The sequence below is a fragment of the Lithobates pipiens genome, unplaced genomic scaffold, assembly GCF_037356315.1.
Source record: "Lithobates pipiens isolate NorthernLeopardFrog02 unplaced genomic scaffold, aLitPip1_a1.2 Scaffold_77, whole genome shotgun sequence".
Lineage (NCBI taxonomy): Eukaryota > Metazoa > Chordata > Amphibia > Anura > Ranidae > Lithobates > Lithobates pipiens.
The window spans coordinates 978,697-997,371 of NW_027507900.1; the positions used below are offsets into that span (position 1 = coordinate 978,697).

An 18,675-nucleotide genomic window follows, 5' to 3' on the forward strand; every position below is an offset into this window, starting at 1 on the left:
CTATTTTTTTTCAGGATTACAGGTCACAAATCCGACGCGTTTCAGGCTGAAAGCTCCTCCTTCATCAGGGCTGGATCGCTTAGCGTAACAAAGATGGCTCCAAAGTCGGCCGATAATAAGATATTCCTCCGATAATCGCTGGCTGAGGAGTGTTCAAGCCCTGAGGAAGGGGGGAGTTTGGTGCCCCCCAAAAAAAGATCATGAAAAATAAAATCTTCTTGGACTCATTCTCATCCTTTTCCTTCACTCTGGGGGCCTCAGGGACACCCCAATTGACCGAGAACTTACCTTGATATCTACCAGTCCTGGGGTCCACCTACACATCCCATCAATACTGGGACAGGCTGGTGACAGAGTGGGAGAACGGCTCCCCCTGATGAAGTCCACAGAGTCCTCCCCAGGAGGTCCATCCTGAGAAGATCTCTGCTCCAACCTTCCACACCCAGCTCTGCAGTACTGATGATGTTCTCCAGAGCAAAGGTCAGAGGAGCACCTACCTCCCATAATGGTAATAAGGCACCAGGACTGGCTGACTTTACTGACCTATCCCAGCTGTCTGTACGTTGTGGGAGAGGGAGGAACCTGGGGAGATGTAGTCTGGAGCTCCTTCACCATAGTCATGTCTTTTTATGAAGGACCTTTTACTTTTATCAGAGTCGCCCAGATCTCCAGAATCATTTCTTTATTCTTCAGGGGCACCCCAATTGACTGACAACTTACCTTGATATCTACCAGTCCTGGGGTTCACCTACACATCCCATCAATACTGGACAGAGTGGGAGAACGGCTCCCCCTGATGAAGTCCACAGAGTCCCCCCCAGGAGGTCCATCCTGAGAAGATCTCTGCTCCAACCTTCCACACCCAGCTCTGCAGTACTGATGATGTTCTCCAGAGCAAAGGTCAGAGGAGCACCTACCTCCCATAATGGTAATAAGGCACTAGGACTACTGACCTATCCCAGCAGTCTGTACGTTGTGGGAGAGGGAGGAACCTGGGGAGATGTAGTCTGGCGCTCCTTCACCATAGTCAAGTCTTGTTATGAAGGACCTTTTACTTTTATCAGAGTCGCCCAGATCTCCAGAATCATTTCTTTATTCTTCAGGGGCACCCCTATTGACCGACAACTTACCTTGATATCTACCAGTCCTGGGGTTCACCTACACATCCCATCAATACTGGACAGAGTGGGAGAACGGCTCCCCCTGATGAAGTCCACAGAGTCCTCCCAGGAGGTCCATCCTAAGAAGATCACTGCTCCAACCTTCCACACCCAGCTCTGCAGTACTGATGATGTTCTCCAGAGCAAAGGTCAGAGGAGCACCTACCTCCCATAACGGTAATAAGGCCCCAGGACTACTGACCTATCCCAGCAGTCTGTATGTTGTGGGAGAGGGAGGAACCTGGGGAGATGTAGTCTGGAGCTCCTTCACCATAGTCATGTCTTTTCTGAAGGACCTTTTACTTTTATCAGAGTCGCCCAGATCTCCAGAATCATTTCTTTATTCCTCAGGGGCACCCCTATTGACCGAGAACTTACCTTGATATCTACCAGTCCTGGGGTCCACCTACACATCCCATCAATACTGGGACAGGCTGGTGACAGAGAGTGGGAGAACGGCTCCCCCTGATGAAGTCCACGGGAGGTCCGTTATGAGAATATCACTGCTCCAACCTTCCACACCCAGCTCTGCAGTACTGATGATGTTCTCCAGAGCAAAGGTCAGAGGAGCACCAACCTCCCATAATGGGAATAAGGCACCAGGACTGGCCGACTTTACTGACCTATCCCAGCAGTCTGTAGTGGGAGAGGGAGGAACCTGGGGAGATGTAGTCTGGAGCTCCTTCACCATAGTCATGTCTTTTCTGAAGGACCTTTTCTGCTTATTGAAAGTTTTTATTATTTTTCACAATTTAGAAAAAACGAATAAATGAGAAAAAAAGTAAAAAAAGTAAAATAAAAATCCTTCTACTACTGGGGGGAAATGTCAGGGGTGTGGTGGTGCCGCCTATGCAAGGTAAGCTGTGAACTCTGGCGGAAGGCCCGCCCACACTCGGAGCAGCCGTAGGGTTTCTGGTCGGCGTGTCTCCTGCGATGTTTGGTCAGACTGTCCCGCAGGGCGAAGCTTTCCCCGCACTCGGGGCACAAGTACGGCCTTTCTCCGCTGTGACTTCTCCGGTGTTGGGTTAGTGAGCTCGGCTGAGTGAAGCATTTCCCGCACTCCGGACAGGAATACGGCCTGACGCCGGTGTGCGTGCGTTGGTGGAAGTCCAGACTAACGCGCTGAGCGAAGCTCCGCCCACATTCCATACACATAAATGGCTTCTCGCCGGTGTGAAGTCTCTGGTGGGCGGCCAGGCTGGCGCTTTGGCTGAACCGCCGGCCACATTCGCTGCACTCGTAGGGTTTGTGCCCGGTGTGGGTCCTCTCGTGGACGCCGAGGGAAGACTGCGAGGGGAAGCTCTTCCCACATGTGACACACAGAAACCGCTTCCCCTCCAGGTGAATCCTTCGGTGGTATTCCAGCCGATGGGAATTCTTAAACCTTCTTCCACATTCTGGACAGGCGAAGGGTCTCAGGCACGGGGGGCTGGTCTGGTGGGCGGCAAAGCTTTCCTTGTCCGTGAAGTTTTGGCCACAGGAGGGACATGAGAAGGGATTCATCTCGGTGTGGACCTTCTGGTGGGCGTCCAGGTAGCTTTTACGATAAAAACATTTCCCGCATTCTCCACAGATATGACCCCCCGTCTTTTCCTGCCGCTTCTTGGCCGGAGATGGAGGAATAGGATGGGCACCCGTGTCTGGTTGCCCCTCTTTGGTTGATTGGACCCCATTGGGTTGGTTTTTCGATGCCTGTTGAGCAAGCTGCTCCTTAATACGCCTTAAAGTCACATTGACAGAGAACAGACACTCCGAGCACTGAAACGACCAATCAGCGCGGTGCATTCTGCACACACAGGCGCCAGAACGACGGCAAAACCTTTTCTCGTATTCCAGGCATTGCAGGAGAAGCGTGGACAGTCTGTGGGCAATCGCTGGAGGAACATCTGAAAACCAGACTTGGTCTGATAAAGATTGGACTTCTCTGAGATGTCCTTCCATTGGCTCTCCATCAGTACTGGAGGCGGGGCCATCATCATCATCATCCAGTCCTGACAGGAGCCGCCTCCCTGGAGAGCCAGTAATCGTTCTTCCTTCATCTACAATCGATTGCCCACGACTATTCCTTAGCGGGTATGTGTGGTCATGGGACACGGATATAAAGTCATCGCTCTGATGATCCCGAGACTCTTCCTTAATAAGACACACGATGATCTCCTCACCTGTGTTGGCTTCCTCTTTACCCTCAGGAGAAATGTTCTCTCCATAGGAAAGGGGCTCCTCCTTTGGTTCCTCCTTGATATGAATGGATGGAGACCACATATGGTGTGTGGGGAGAGTCTGTGGGAGAAATCCATCACCGTGGGAATGGGGTTCCTCCTTAATGTGGGCGATCGTTCCTCCTTCCCATGTGATGTCATCCTCCTTAATGTGGGCGATCGTTCCTCCTTCCCATGTGATGTCATCCTCCTTAATGTGGGCGATCATTCCTCCTTCCCATGTGATGTCGTCCTCCTTAATTCTGGAGACTGGAAATTCTTCACTTGTACCCGGTTCCTCCATGTGAGCACTTGTGTTCATGTCTGCGGGATCTGGAGGATCTGCGGGATTTGGAGGATCTGCTGGATTTGGAGGATCTGCGGGATCTGCGGGATTTGGAGGATCTGTGGGATCTGGAGGATCTGGAGGATCTGCTGGATCTGGAGGATCTGCTGGATTTGGAGGATCTGCGGGATTTGGAGGATCTGCGGGATCTGGAGGATCTGCGGGATTTGGAGGATCTGCTGGATTTGGAGGATCTGCGGGATTTGGAGGATCTGCGGGATCTGGAGGATATGCGGGATTTGGAGGATCTGCGGGATCTGGAGGATATGCGGGATTTGGAGGATCTGCGGGATTTGGAGGATCTGCGGGATTTGGAGGATCTGCGGGATTTGGAGGATCTGCGGGATCTGGAGGATATGCGGGATCTGGAGGATCTACAGGATATGCGGGATTTGGAGGATCTGCGGGATCTGGAGGCTCTGCAGGATATGCAGGATTTGGAGGATCTGCGGGATTTGGAGGATCTGGAAGATCTGCGGGATCTGGAGGCTCTGCAGGATATGCGGGATTTGGAGGATGTGCGGGATCTGGAGGATCTGTGGGATTTGAAGGATCTGCGGGATCTGGAGGCTCTGCGGGATCTGGAGGATCTGCGGGATCTGGAGGCTCTGCGGGATCTGGAGGCTCTGCGGGATCTGGAGGATCTGGAGGCTCTGCGGGATCTGGAGGCTCTGCGGGATCTGGAGGATCTGTAGGTGTCAAACTAGCCAGACGTTCCTCTACGTATGTAAAAGACTCCACTTTGATATGAACAGAGGTAGATTCTCTGGGGTCCTGGGATATGTAAGCGGGGAGTCTTGGTAGATCTTCATCTTGGGGTCCCACCTCGTGATTTTCCAATATCTACCTGTCAAAAATAACAGAATCAAAAAGTTCACCAAATGTCTACACACATGTAAGATCAATCAGTGGGTCGGGCAGTGGAGGGCCAAGGGGCAAGGCTGCTGTTATAAACCACGGGGCCCTATACAGCCAACCTGACAGCCCCCCCCCCCCCCCCCCCCAAATAGACAAAATTTTCTATGCTTCAGTTATAAATGAACACAGTGAGAGATCGGTACCGATCACTCGTTGGGTTCATTCAGGAAAGGAAAAGGCTGGTATATATGACATATTTACTACCCCCTTCCCCCCATTCTCCATCCTCAAAGATGCTATTGTGTGCTTGTATGTCTCTCACTGCAGCAGCTGAAAGATGGCTTCTTCTCCTCTCCCTCCTGTCAGTTTTCATGCTGCTGCAGAGAGAGACATACAAGGGATCGATTCTAGTAATTGCCCTCCTACCAGAAGGATCACTAGGGGAGTTGGTGGGGGGGGGGGCACGAAAGGAAGTGTACAGTGCACTGGGAGATCCTTGTGGTAGGAGGGCAATTACTAGAACCGATCCCTTGTATGTCTCTCTCTGCAGCAGCATGAAAACTGACAGGAGGGAGAGGAGAAGAAGCCATCTTTCAGCTGCTGCAGTGGATCGGCTCCGGCAATCGCCCTCCCCCCCTCCCTGCTCTGCCCATCACCCTCCCTGCCTACATGCAATTCACAGAGCTGCCTGAGCCCCCCTGCTGGCCTGGGCCCCCTACAGGAGGACCGGTGGTACTAGGGTTGCCACCTTTTGTTCAAGTCAAACCCGAACACTTTAGTGGAGCACGCCAATTTTTTTTTTTTATAGTATAAACTATATATATATTTTGCTATTAAATGACATTTCTAATCATATGAAGTTAATAACAAGAGTCCCCCTTTACATCAGAGTCCGCAGAGTTCCCCTTTTACATCTGAACTTGCTGAGTTCCCTTTCACTGTAAGGGGGGACTCTGCAGACTCTGATGTAAGGGAGAACTCTGGGGACTCTAACATAAGGGGTGCTCTGGGAACCCTGATGTAAGGGGGAAACACTGAGAACTCTGATGTACGGAGAGGACTCTAATGTAAGGGGGGAACACTGGCCTCTGGTTTAAAGGGGAAATCTGATGTAAGGGGTGCTCTGAGAACCCTGATTTACCTTACTGTACTCACTCAGAGGCAGGAGAGAGAAGGGGTGAGACTTCAGTCACAGACAGGGATGGATGGTGAGCTCACTCACCCCTTGGCAGTCAGCATCTCTCATCCAGATGTATCTGAGGCTGCTGAATTCAAATTTTTCCAACTTTCTTTTTCTGAGGCACAGCACCGGGTATTGGAGTGTGGGGCAGACCCAGAGGGGGAGGGGTGGGGGAAGAGGTGCTGATCGAGCCCTCTCTCCTCTCCTGTCTGTGTGTGTGTTTTGGGGGGGTTAGTGCTGACTTTGAGCTGTGTGAAAGAGTGTAACAGACACTTTCAGCTTAGACAACTGCAGCCAGCAAACCTGCTGGGAAGCCATAGTCCAGTCTAAATAAAGTCCAGTCTGAAACCCGGACGCATGATTCCAAACCCGAACTGTCCAGGTGAATCCTGGACAGGTGGCAACCATAGGTGGTACCCCTTTATGCACAGCCCAGTATATAGGTGACAGTAGGTGGCCAAATACATCACAGCTCCATCACTCTGGATGGCCAACCTTCTTTTATGTTCACCATTAGACAGGGCTGTACTGGGACAGAAATTTGGCCCTGGACTTCATCCAGACCAGCCCACTTACATTTTGGGTTGTCCATCACCACCCCCTTACATCAGAGTGTCCCATCACCACCCCCTTACATCAGAGTGTCCCATCACCAGCCCCCTTACATCAGAGTGTCCCATCACCACCCCCTTACATCAGAGTGTCCCATCACCAGCCCCCTTACATCAGAGTGTCCCATCACCAGCCCCCTTACATCAGAGTGTCCCATCACCATCCCCTTACATCAGAGTGTCCCATCACCACCCCCTTACATCAGAGTGTCCCATCACCAGCCCCCCTTACATCAGAGTGTCCCATCACCACCCCCTTACATCAGAGTGTCCCATCACCACCCCCTTACATCAGAGTGTCCCATCACCAGCCCCCCTTACATCAGAGTGTCCCATCACCAGCCCCCTTACATCAGAGTGTCTCATCACCAGTCCCCTTACATCAGAGTGTCCCATCACCACCCCCTTACATCAGAGTGTCCCATCACCAGCCCCCTTACATCAGAGTGTCCCATCACCACCCCCTTACATCAGAGTGTCCCATCACCACCCCCTTACATCAGAGTGTCCCATCACCACCCCCTTACATCAGAGTGTCCCATCACCAGCCCCCTTACATCAGAGTGTCCCATCACCACCCCCTTACATCAGAGTGTCCCATCACCACCCCCTTACATCAGAGTGTCCCATCACCAGCCCCCTTACATCAGAGTGTCCCATCACCAGCCCCCCTTACATCAGAGTGTCCCATCACCAGCCCCCCTTACATCAGAGTGTCCCATCACCAGCCCCCTTACATCAGAGTGTCCCATCACCAGCCCCCTTACATCAGAGTGTCCCATCACCAGCCCCCTTACATCAGAGTGTCCCATCACCAGCCCCCTTACATCAGAGTGTCCCATCACCATCCCCTTACATCAGAGTGTCCCATCACCACCCCCTTACATCAGAGTGTCCCATCACCACCCCCTTACATCAGAGTGTCCCATCACCACCCCCTTACATCAGAGTGTCCCATCACCAGCCCCCTTACATCAGAGCGTCCCATCACCAGCCCCTTATATCAGAGTGTCCCATCACCAGCCCCCTTACATCAGAGTGTCCCATCACCACCCCCTTACATCAGAGTGTCCCATCACCAGCCCCTTACATCAGAGTGTCCCATCACCAGCCCCCTTACATCAGAGTGTCCCATCACCAGCCCCCTTACATCAGAGTGTCCCATCACCACCCCCTTACATCAGAGTGTCCCATCACCAGCCCCCTTACATCAGAGTGTCCCATCACCAGCCCCCTTACATCAGAGTGTCCCATCACCAGCCCCCTTACATCAGAGTGTCCCATCACCAGCCCCCTTACATCAGAGTGTCCCATCACCACCCCCTTACATCAGAGTGTCCCATCACCACCCCCTTACATCAGAGTGTCCCATCACCAGCCCCCTTACATCAGAGTGTCCCATCACCAGCCCCCTTACATCAGAGTGTCCCATCACCACCCCCTTACATCAGAGTGTCCCATCACCAGCCCCCTTACATCACAGTGTCCCATCAGCACCCCCTTACATCAGAGTGTCCCATCACCAACCCCCTTACATCAGAGTGTCCCATCACCACCCCCTTACATCAGAGTGTCCCATCACCAGCCCCCTTACATCAGAGTGTCCCATCACCACCCCCTTACATCAGAGTGTCCCATCACCAGCCCCCTTACATCAGAGTGTCCCATCACCAGCCCCCTTACATCAGAGTGTCCCATCACCACCCCCTTACATCAGAGTGTCCCATCACCACCCCCTTACATCAGAGTGTCCCATCACCAGCCCCCTTACATCAGAGTGTCCCATCACCAGCCCCCTTACATCAGAGTGTCCCATCACCAGCCCCCTTACATCAGAGTGTCCCATCAGCAGCCCCCTTACATCAGAGTGTCCCATCACCAGTCCCCTTACATCAGAGTGTCCCATCACCAGCCCCTTACATCAGAGTGTCCCATCACCAGCCCCTTACATCAGAGTGTCCCATCACCAGCCCCCTTACATCAGAGTGTCCCATCACCAGCCCCCTTACATCAGAGTGGCCCATCACCACCCCCTTACATCAGAGTGTCCCATCACCACCCCCTTACATCAGAGTGTCCCATCACCAGCCCCTTACATCAGAGTGTCCCATCACCACCCCCTTACATCAGAGTGTCCCATCACCAGCCCCCTTACATCAGAGTGTCCCATCACCATCCCCCTTACATCAGAGTGTCCCATCACCAGCCCCCTTACATCAGAGTGTCCCATCACCAGCCCCCTTACATCAGAGTGTCCCATCAGCACCCCCTTACATCAGAGTGTTCCATCACCAGCCCCCTTACATCAGAGTGTCCCATCACCAGCCCCCTTACATCAGAGTGTCCCATCACCACCCCCCTTACATCAGAGTGTCCCATCACCAGCCCCCTTACATCAGAGTGTCCCATCACCAGCCCCCTTACATCAGAGTGGCCCATCACCACCCCCTTACATCAGAGTGTCCCATCACCACCCCCTTACATCAAAGTGTCCCATCACCAGCCCCCTTACATCAGAGTGTCCCATCACCAGCCCCCTTACATCAGAGTGGCCCATCACCACCCCCTTACATCAGAGTGTCCCATCACCACCCCCTTACATCAGAGTGTCCCATCACCAGCTCCCTTACATCAGAGTGTCCCATCACCACCCCCTTACATCAGAGTGTCCCATCACCAGCTCCCTTACATCAGAGTGTCCCATCACCAGCTCCCTTACATCAGAGTGTCCCATCAGCAGCCCCCTTACATCAGAGTGTCCCATCAGCAGCCCCCTTACATCAGAGTGTCCCATCACCAGCCCCCTTACATCAGAGTGTCCCATCAGCACCCCCTTACATCAGAGTGTCCCATCACCACCCCCTTACATCAGAGTGTCCCATCACCATCCCCCTTACATCAGAGTGTCCCATCACCAGCCCCCTTACATCAGAGTGTCCCATCACCAGCCCCCTTACATCAGAGTGTCCCATCAGCACCCCTTTACATCAGAGTGTCCCATCACCAGCCCCCTTACATCAGAGTATCCCATCATCAGCCCCCTTACATCAGAGTGTCCCATCAGCACCCCTTTACATCAGAGTGTCCCATCACCATCCCCCTTACATCAGAGTGTCCCATCATCAGCCCCCTTACATCAGAGTATCCCATCATCAGCCCCCTTACATCAGAGTGTCCCATCAGCACCCCCTTACATCAGAGTGTCCCATCACCAGCCCCCTTACATCAGAGTGTCCCATCACCAGCCCCCTTACATCAGAGTGTCCCATCACCAGCCCCCTTACATCAGAGTGTCCCATCACCAGCCCCCTTACATCAGAGTGTCCCATCACCACCCCCTTACATCAGAGTGTCCCATCATCAGCCCCCTTACATCAGAGTGTCCCATCAGCACCCCCTTACATCAGAGTGTCCCATCACCAGCCCCCTTACATCAGAGTGTCCCATCACCAGCCCCCTTACATCAGAGTGTCCCATCACCAGCCCCCCTTACATCAGAGTGTCCCATCACCAGCCCCTTACATCAGAGTGTCCCATCAGCAGCCCCCTTACATCAGAGTGTCCCATCAGCAGCCCCCTTACATCAGAGTGTCCCATCACCAGCCCCCTTACATCAGAGTATCCCATCACCAGCCCCCTTACATCAGAGTGTCCCATCACCAGCCCCCTTACATCAGAGTGTCCCATCACCAGCCCCTTACATCAGAGTGTCCCATCACCAGCCCCCTTACATCAGAGTGTCCCATCACCACCCCCTTACATCAGAGTGTCCCATCACCAGCCCCCTTACATCAGAGTGTCCCATCACCAGCCCCCTTACATCAGAGTGTCCCATCACCAGCCCCCTTACATCAGAGTGTCCCATCACCACCCCCTTACATCAGAGTGTCCCATCACCAGCCCCCTTACATCAGAGTGTCCCATCACCAGCCCCCTTACATGAGAGTGTCCCATCATCAGCCCCCTTACATCAGAGTGTCCCATCAGCACCCCCTTACATCAGAGTGTCCCATCACCAGCCCCCTTACATCAGAGTGTCCCATCACCAGCCCCTTACATCAGAGTGTCCCATCACCAGCCCCCTTACATCAGAGTGTCCCATCACCACCCCCTTACATCAGAGTGTCCCATCACCAGCCCCCTTACATCAGAGTGTCCCATCACCAGCCCCCTTACATCAGAGTGTCCCATCACCACCCCCTTACATCAGAGTGTCCCATCACCACCCCTTACATCAGAGTGTCCCATCACCACCCCCTTACATCAGAGTGTCCCATCACCACCCCTTACATCAGAGTGTCCCATCACCAGCCCCCTTACATCAGAGTGTCCCATCACCAGCCCCCTTACATCAGAGTGTCCCATCACCAGCCCCTTACATCAGAGTGTCCCATCACCAGCCCCCTTACATCAGAGTGTCCCATCACCAGCCCCCTTACATCAGAGTGTCCCATCACCAGCCCCCTTACATCAGAGTGTCCCATCACCAGCCCCCTTACATCAGAGTGTCCCATCACCACCCCCTTACATCAGAGTGTCCCATCACCAGCCCCTTACATCAGAGTGTCCCATCACCAACCCTCTTACATCAGAGTGTCCCATCACCACCCCCTTACATCAGAGTGTCCCATCACCACCCCCTTACATCAGAGTGTCACATCACCACCCCCTTACATCAGAGTGTCCCATCACCAGCCCCCTTACATCAGAGTGTCCCATCACCAGCCCCTTACATCAGAGTGTCCCATCACCAGCCCCCTTACATCAGAGTGTCCCATCACCACCCCTTACATCAGAGTGTCCCATCACCACCCCCTTACATCAGAGTGTCCCATCACCACCCCTTACATCAGAGTGTCCCATCACCAGCCCCCTTACATCAGAGTGTCCCATCACCAGCCCCCTTACATCAGAGTGTCCCATCACCACCCCCTTACATCAGAGTGTCCCATCACCAGCCCCCTTACATCAGAGTGTCCCATCACCAGCCCCCTTACATCAGAGTGTCCCATCACCAGCCCCCTTACATCAGAGTATCCCATCACCAGCCCCCTTACATCAGAGTGTCCCATCACCAGCCCCCTTACATCAGAGTGTCCCATCACCAGCCCCCTTACATCAGAGTGTCCCATCACCACCCCCTTACATCAGAGTGTCCCATCACCACCCCCTTACATCAGAGTATCCCATCACCAGCCCCCTTACATCAGAGTGTCCCATCACCAGCCCCCTTACATCAGAGTGTCCCATCACCAGCCCCCTTACATCAGAGTGTCCCATCACCACTCCCTTACATCAGAGTGTCCCATCACCAGCCCCCTTACATCAGAGTGTCCCATCACCAGCCCCCTTACATCAGAGTGTCCCATCACCACCCCCTTACATCAGAGTGTCCCATCACCAGCCCCCTTACATCAGAGTGTCCCATCACCAGCCCCCTTACATGAGAGTGTCCCATCATCAGCCCCCTTACATCAGAGTGTCCCATCAGCACCCCCTTACATCAGAGTGTCCCATCACCAGCCCCCTTACATCAGAGTGTCCCATCACCAGCCCCCTTACATCAGAGTGTCCCATCACCAGCCCCTTACATCAGAGTGTCCCATCACCAGCCCCCTTACATCAGAGTGTCCCATCACCAGCCCCCTTACATCAGAGTGTCCCATCACCAGCCCCCTTACATCAGAGTGTCCCATCACCAACCCTCTTACATCAGAGTGTCCCATCACCACCCCCTTACATCAGAGTGTCCCATCACCAGCCCCTTACATCAGAGTGTCCCATCACCAACCCTCTTACATCAGAGTGTCCCATCACCACCCCCTTACATCAGAGTGTCACATCACCACCCCCTTACATCAGAGTGTCCCATCACCAGCCCCCTTACATCAGAGTGTCCCATCACCAGCCCCTTACATCAGAGTGTCCCATCACCAGCCCCCTTACATCAGAGTGTCCCATCACCACCCCCTTACATCAGAGTGTCCCATCACCACCCCCTTACATCAGAGTGTCCCATCACCAGCCCCCTTACATCAGAGTGTCCCATCACCACCCCCTTACATCAGAGTGTCCCATCACCACCCCCTTACATCAGAGTGTCCCATCACCAGCCCCCTTACATCAGAGTGTCCCATCACCAGCCCCCTTACATCAGAGTGTCCCATCACCACCCCCTTACATCAGAGTGTCCCATCACCACCCCCTTACATCAGAGTGTCCCATCACCACCCCTTACATCAGAGTGTCCCATCACCACCCCCTTACATCAGAGTGTCCCATCACCACCCCCTTACATCAGAGTGTCCCATCACCATCCCCTTACATCAGAGTGTCCCATCACCACCCCCTTACATCAGAGTGTCCCATCACCACCCCCTTACATCAGAGTGTCCCATCACCACCCCTTACATCAGAGTGTCCCATCACCAGCCCCCTTACATCAGAGTGTCCCATCACCAGCCCCCTTACATCAGAGTGTCCCATCACCACCCCCCTTACATCAGAGTGGCCCACTGAGCCATCGGCTCACCGAGAAACTCCCGGTAGTCCCAATGGCCAGTACATGTCTGCCATTAGATCTGAAGACTCTGAGGTCGGAATATGTGTGAAAGCCTCACCATCAATGATGAAAGGAGAAATAGTAATTGGATCATTTAGAAAAATAATAAAGTTTGGTTCCTGACATTTTCTTCCTATTTTTTTATGTGGGGAAATGTCTGTATAGTAGGTAGGTGACAGTAGGTGACAGTAGGTGACAGTAGGTGGTCAGATATGTCATAGAATGCCTGGGTCACCCCATATGGCCAATGTTCTTCCAGGATCTCTGGTCACCATTATAGCCCCTACTGGACCTGAAAACTCAAAATATCTGTGGAATCCTCACCATAAATGATGAAAGGAGATTCAATCATTCGGATTTCTGATGTATTTCCCACAGATTTATGTCTGTCCATGTGTAGGTGACAGTAGATGACCGGATACGTCACAGAAAGGCTCGATAACCCTCTATGGCCAATGTTCCTCTATAGTCACCATTATGGTTCCTATTAGATCTGAAGGCTCTGAGGTTGGAATATCTGTGGATTCCTCGCCATCAACGTTTGAAGGGAGAAATCGTGATTTCATAATTCGGTTTCCTGATGTATTTCCCACAGATCTTTGTTCGGAAATGTCTGTACAAACGGAGGGGGCCAGATACTTCACCAATTGGCTAGATTATTACCCTGGCTGGCCAATGTTCTTCTATGGTCACCATTATGGTCCATATTAGATCTGAAGACTCTGAGGTTGGAATGTGTGTGGGAAGCCTCGCCATCAATGATTAAGGTGGACAAAAGTCATTCTTTCTATTTTTTTATGTGGGGAAATGTCTGTATATATGTAGGTGACAGTAGGTGACAGTAGGTGGCCATATACCTCACAGAATGGCTGGACCAAGCCGTATTCCCAATGTTCTTCTATGCTCTATGGTAGTGATGGGGAACCTTGGCACCCCAGATGTTTTGGAACTACACTTCCCATGATTCTCACCTACACTACAGAGTGCATGAGCATCATGGGAAATGTAGTTCCAAAACATCTGGGGTGCCGAGGTTCCCCATCACTGCTCTATGGTCACCATTATTGCCCATAATAGAGGTGAAGACTCCGAGGTCTTCTTATCTATGGAAGCCTCTCCATCAAGGAGCTGAGATTTTATGGAAAGATCCACCATACATGGTGAGATCCCCGATAATGGAAGATACAACCCAGCCATAGCTACTAGGAGAGGAGTATGAAGACTGGACTGCTCATTGCTTCATTAAAATGCCAACCAGGCTGTCCATCGTGCTTCTGTTTTAGATCTAGTTCTGACTTCACTGGGTGCATGCTTGTTCTCCATCAATGACCCAACAAGTAATGAAGCCAGAGGCAGCCAAGTGTCCTCTCCAGAGGATGATCACCTATGGTGGCGTCCATATTTACCACAGCAAATTTCCAGCAAAAAGTCCCCGGAAAACATTAAAGTGTCCTCATCTCCTCTTACCCGGATCCGGGAGCGTGTGGTGGTCCTCCGTCATGGCGTCCTTGTAGAGATCCTTCTAAATACTCCCACTCCTCCATGGAGAAATAGACAGTGACATCCTGACACCTTATAGGAACCTGACACACACAATGATACAGTCACCATCCAGACACATCCCTTGTCTGTTACTGGATAATGTCCCACAATTCCCAGAATCCTCCTCACCTCTCCTGTCAGGATCTTCTCTGGTGACCATCAGACTCCATACTCATCCATTGCTTCCTTCCTGTGTAATGAAAGACTCTGAGCCAATCAGACACACCCTCCATGCAGACGTCTCCCTCTGCTATATATAGATAAGCCGTCCGACTAACACTCCCTCCCCTCCCCCACCAGCTCTGTGTATTATTAATAGAGATAAGAGTGATGTCATGTGACCTCCCAGAATCCTCCTCACCTCTCCGGTCAGGTCTGTGTTTTATTAATAGAGATAAGAGTGATGTCATGTGACCCCCCAGAATCCTCCTCACCTCTCCGGTCAGGTCTGTGTTTTATTAATGGAGATAAGAGTGATGTCATGTGACCTCCCAGAATCCTCCTCACCTCTCCGGTCAGGTCTGTGTTTTATTAATAGAGATAAGAGTGATGTCATGTGACCTCCCAGAATCCTCCTCACCTCTCCGGTCAGGTCTGTGTTTTATTAATAGAGATAAGAGTGACGTCATGTGACCTCCCAGAATCCCCCTCACCTCTCCGGTCAGGTCTGTGTTTTATTAATAGAGATAAGAGTGATGTCATGTGACCCCCCAGAATCCTCCTCACCTCTCCGGTCAGGTCTGTGTTTTATTAATAGAGATAAGAGTGATGTCATGTGACCTCCCAGAATCCCCCTCACCTCTCCGGTCAGGTCTGTGTTTTATTAATAGAGATAAGAGTGATGTCATGTGACCCCCCAGAATCCTCCTCACCTCTCCGGTCAGGTCTGTGTTTTATTAATAGAGATAAGAGAGATGTCATGTGACCTCCCAGAATCCTCCTCACCTCTCCGGTCAGGTCTGTGTTTTATTAATAGAGATGAGAGTGATGTCATGTGACCTCCCAGAATCCTCCTCACCTCTCCGGTCAGGTCTGTGTATTATTAATAGAGATGAGAGAGATGTCATGTGACCTCCCAGAATCCTCCTCACCTCTCCGGTCAGGTCTGTGTTTTATTAATAGAGATGAGAGTGATGTCATGTGACCTCCCAGAATCCTCCTCACCTCTCCGGTCAGGTCTGTGTTTTATTAATAGAGATAAGAGTGATGTCATGTGACCTCCCAGAATCCTCCTCACCTCTCCAGTCAGGTCTGTGTATTATTAATAGAGATAAGAGAGATGTCATGTGACCTCCCAGAATCCTCCTCACCTCTCCGGTCAGGTCTGTGTTTTATTAATAGAGATGAGAGTGATGTCATGTGACCTCCCAGAATCCTCCTCACCTCTCCGGTCAGGTCTGTGTTTTATTAATAGAGATAAGATTGATGTCATGTGACCTCCCAGAATCCTCCTCACCTCTCCGGTCATGTCTGTGTTTTATTAATAGAGATAAGAGTGATGTCATGTGACCTCCCAGAATCCTCCTCACCTCTCCGGTCAGGTCTGTGTTTTATTAATAGAGATAAGAGTGATGTCATGTGACCTCCCAGAATCCTCCTCACCTCTCCGGTCAGGTCTGTGTTTTATTAATAGAGATAAGAGTGATGTCATGTGACCTCCCAGAATCCTCCTCACCTCTCCGGTCAGCAGTCCAGTGGTGAACGGACATTCTGTGCCTCCACCTAGTAAAGATAACGTTGGTGGTTGGGCAGCCTGGGACTTGTGGTTCTCCGGCGGTCTCACTTCCTGGATTTGTGTTCCATTCCTCTGGTCGGGTCTGCTGTGATCGGCGCTCTATTATTCAGCCTTCCTCGCACTGTTGGCCCCCTAGAGGTCGGATTCTCCCAGAGGATTGTGGGAAACAGATCGTTATTGCAACATTGTATCACCCTATATTACATCACACCCCATCCGAGGGGAGACCCCTCCCACACAGCAGCCAATCAGAGCCCAGCTTAGGCTGGCACAGATCAGAGACGTGGCACATCGAGCGCTTCCGACGCTTCGTCCAATTCTCTTCACATTTCTCCTTTTCAGTCAATTCTCCAGAATGTTTTATTACTTTTTTTTATTCGCACAGGAAAAGTGGCTTGTCATTGGACCAGCTGTGGGTGGCTCCACCCAGTGACTGCAAGGATACGCCCCCTACGCAGAATATAAAAGTTATATTTGTCTAATTTTAGTTGTTTTATTTTTTTTATTATACTTTTATTTTATTTTTGAATGGTTTATTGTTGCTGTTTTTTTTTTGTTGAATTCTTTTTATTTAACCTGTAGATATACCGCAGGCAGGTGGCACAGCGACACCCCCCCCCCCCCCCCCCATGTCCTTCCTGGTTTGGGTGGCGCGCATGCCCGCTACTGACCCCTGCTGGGATTGGGCACAACGCCAGTTTAGGCAGCAGATTTCAGCCAACGATTTTGTCTGAAACCTGCCGATCGGCTGCGTCCAATCACAGCACAGAGTACAGCGATCTGGCTGTTTCTTCTCCTCCCCAAAAAGCAGGGAGAAAAAACAGCCGGATCAGAAAGTAAAATCAGCACACATTACATTGTATTATTATTTTATGTTTCATTTCAGTCTCATACATTCTAACAAGTCTGTGAACTTTATTTGTTTGGTTTTTTCTATGATTCAGAATTTCCTATTTTCTTTCTGCCCCCCCGTGGGCGGAGTTGGGTTGTGGTGGGGGGTACGGTTAAGTGGGTGTGTCCTTACCAGGAGCCTTCAAATAAAACGTAGATGACTTGGCCGGTTTGGCAGGCAGGTAAGTAGGCGGCGGGAAGGATGCAGATTCCACGCACAGCCCCCCCCCCCCATTATATCCGGTCAGTATCTTATATAAGGATTCTGGGGGAGTCTTCCTTTTACTCCTGGAGGATGGGGGATGGGAGGGGGGGCAGGTTTCCTGGGTTCCTTAGTGGCAAACATGCCCCTCACATCATGTGACTCACGGGGGGGCTTGTTTTCATCAGTCGCCTCATCCTTATATCAATAACATAGAAATGAACCCAACAACTTGCCCCTCATCGGGGGCTATTCAGAAAAACAATCACCTTCGTCCTGTGTGCGAATTGGGCACAAAACGAATGTCCTTTAGGCTCTTTCCTTTTCTGGACAAACATTGTTTTATTATGGGCCCTAGTAAAATACACATTATGACCACTAGATGGAGCGGAGGAGCACAGGAAATGCATTAGCGTTGTCTTGTATCTCTCCTTACAAAGGCTTGAGCGAATCAGCAAACAGAATAGAATTGTTACATTGTTACAAAGACGTATTTATTTCCTAAGCTCCTCGGCTCCATCTAGTGGCCATTGTGCAGTTTTTTTTACTGCTGTCTGTAATAAAGGAACATTCACTCAGAAGTGCAAAAAGACCGATTCCCACAGAACGATTGTACATGAACATTCGCTGGACGAATGGCTACGGCAATTTAATATGAGTGGACCTCTTATGTCCTCCCTAATTCTGATAAAAGTCTGTGAAGATCCCACTCAGCGAAATGTTCCTGGGGGTCCCTCCAATGTTGTAACCGGCCCATAGGGCTGGACCCCCCCTAGATACTTCGTCTATTTCTGGGGCCCTCAATACCCAAGGGCCCGCAGTTCTATACATAGCAGCCAGAGCTCTCTGCCCCATCCCATTGGCCTCTCATCTCACAACTGGAGGGCCAGTGGGGGGCGACCACCATGCCAGCCGTGGTTGGTTAATAAACACCCCGGGGGTTGGGAGTTCCAGAGGAGCCTCCCGAGAGATGATCACTGACTGAGCTCGCTGCAGCAAGACGGGCATCAAAGGCCATGAGAAGCGAGGGGGTTGTGAGCGAGGAGGAGGAGGAGGAGGAGGAGGTCACCATGAGAGGATAAGAAGTCCTGTATGACCCGAGAGGTATAGATGGAGAAGGGAAAGACCGACCTGACTGAAAAGATCCCAAACCTCACCCTGGAGATCATCTACCTGCTGACCGGAGAGGTGAGGAGGATTCTGGGAGGTCACATGACATCACTCTTATCTCTATTAATAAAACACAGACCTGACCGGAGAGGTGAGGAGGATTCTGGGAGGTCACATGACATCACTCTTATCTCTATTAATAAAACACAGACCTGACCGGAGAGGTGAGGAGGATTCTGGGAGGTCACATGACATCACTCTTATCTCTATTAATAAAACA

At 51.5% G+C, this 18,675-nt stretch overlaps 2 protein-coding genes across 2 annotated transcripts in view; both read right to left on the reverse strand.

Moving 5' to 3' along the window:
• Window positions 1-14,416, reverse strand: part of LOC143959463 (uncharacterized) — a 15,509-nt gene extending 1,093 nt beyond the window's left edge. Inside the window, exons 1-3 of the mRNA XM_077468117.1 lie at window positions 14,383-14,416; window positions 13,389-13,528; window positions 1-4,547 (exon numbers count right to left, since the gene is read on the reverse strand). The exon at window positions 1-4,547 is cut by the window's left edge and continues 1,093 nt beyond it. Of these exons, the coding sequence (XP_077324243.1) occupies window positions 1,971-4,547; window positions 13,389-13,528; window positions 14,383-14,416 (2,751 nt within the window). The 3' untranslated portion in view covers window positions 1-1,970. The remainder of the gene's footprint in view (window positions 4,548-13,388; window positions 13,529-14,382) is intronic.
• Window positions 1-14,754, reverse strand: part of LOC143959479 (uncharacterized) — a 269,947-nt gene extending 255,193 nt beyond the window's left edge. Inside the window, exon 1 of the mRNA XM_077468145.1 lies at window positions 14,587-14,754. The gene's annotated coding sequence lies outside the window, so the exon portion shown is untranslated. The remainder of the gene's footprint in view (window positions 1-14,586) is intronic.
• Between the last annotated feature and the right edge of the window lie 3,921 nt (window positions 14,755-18,675).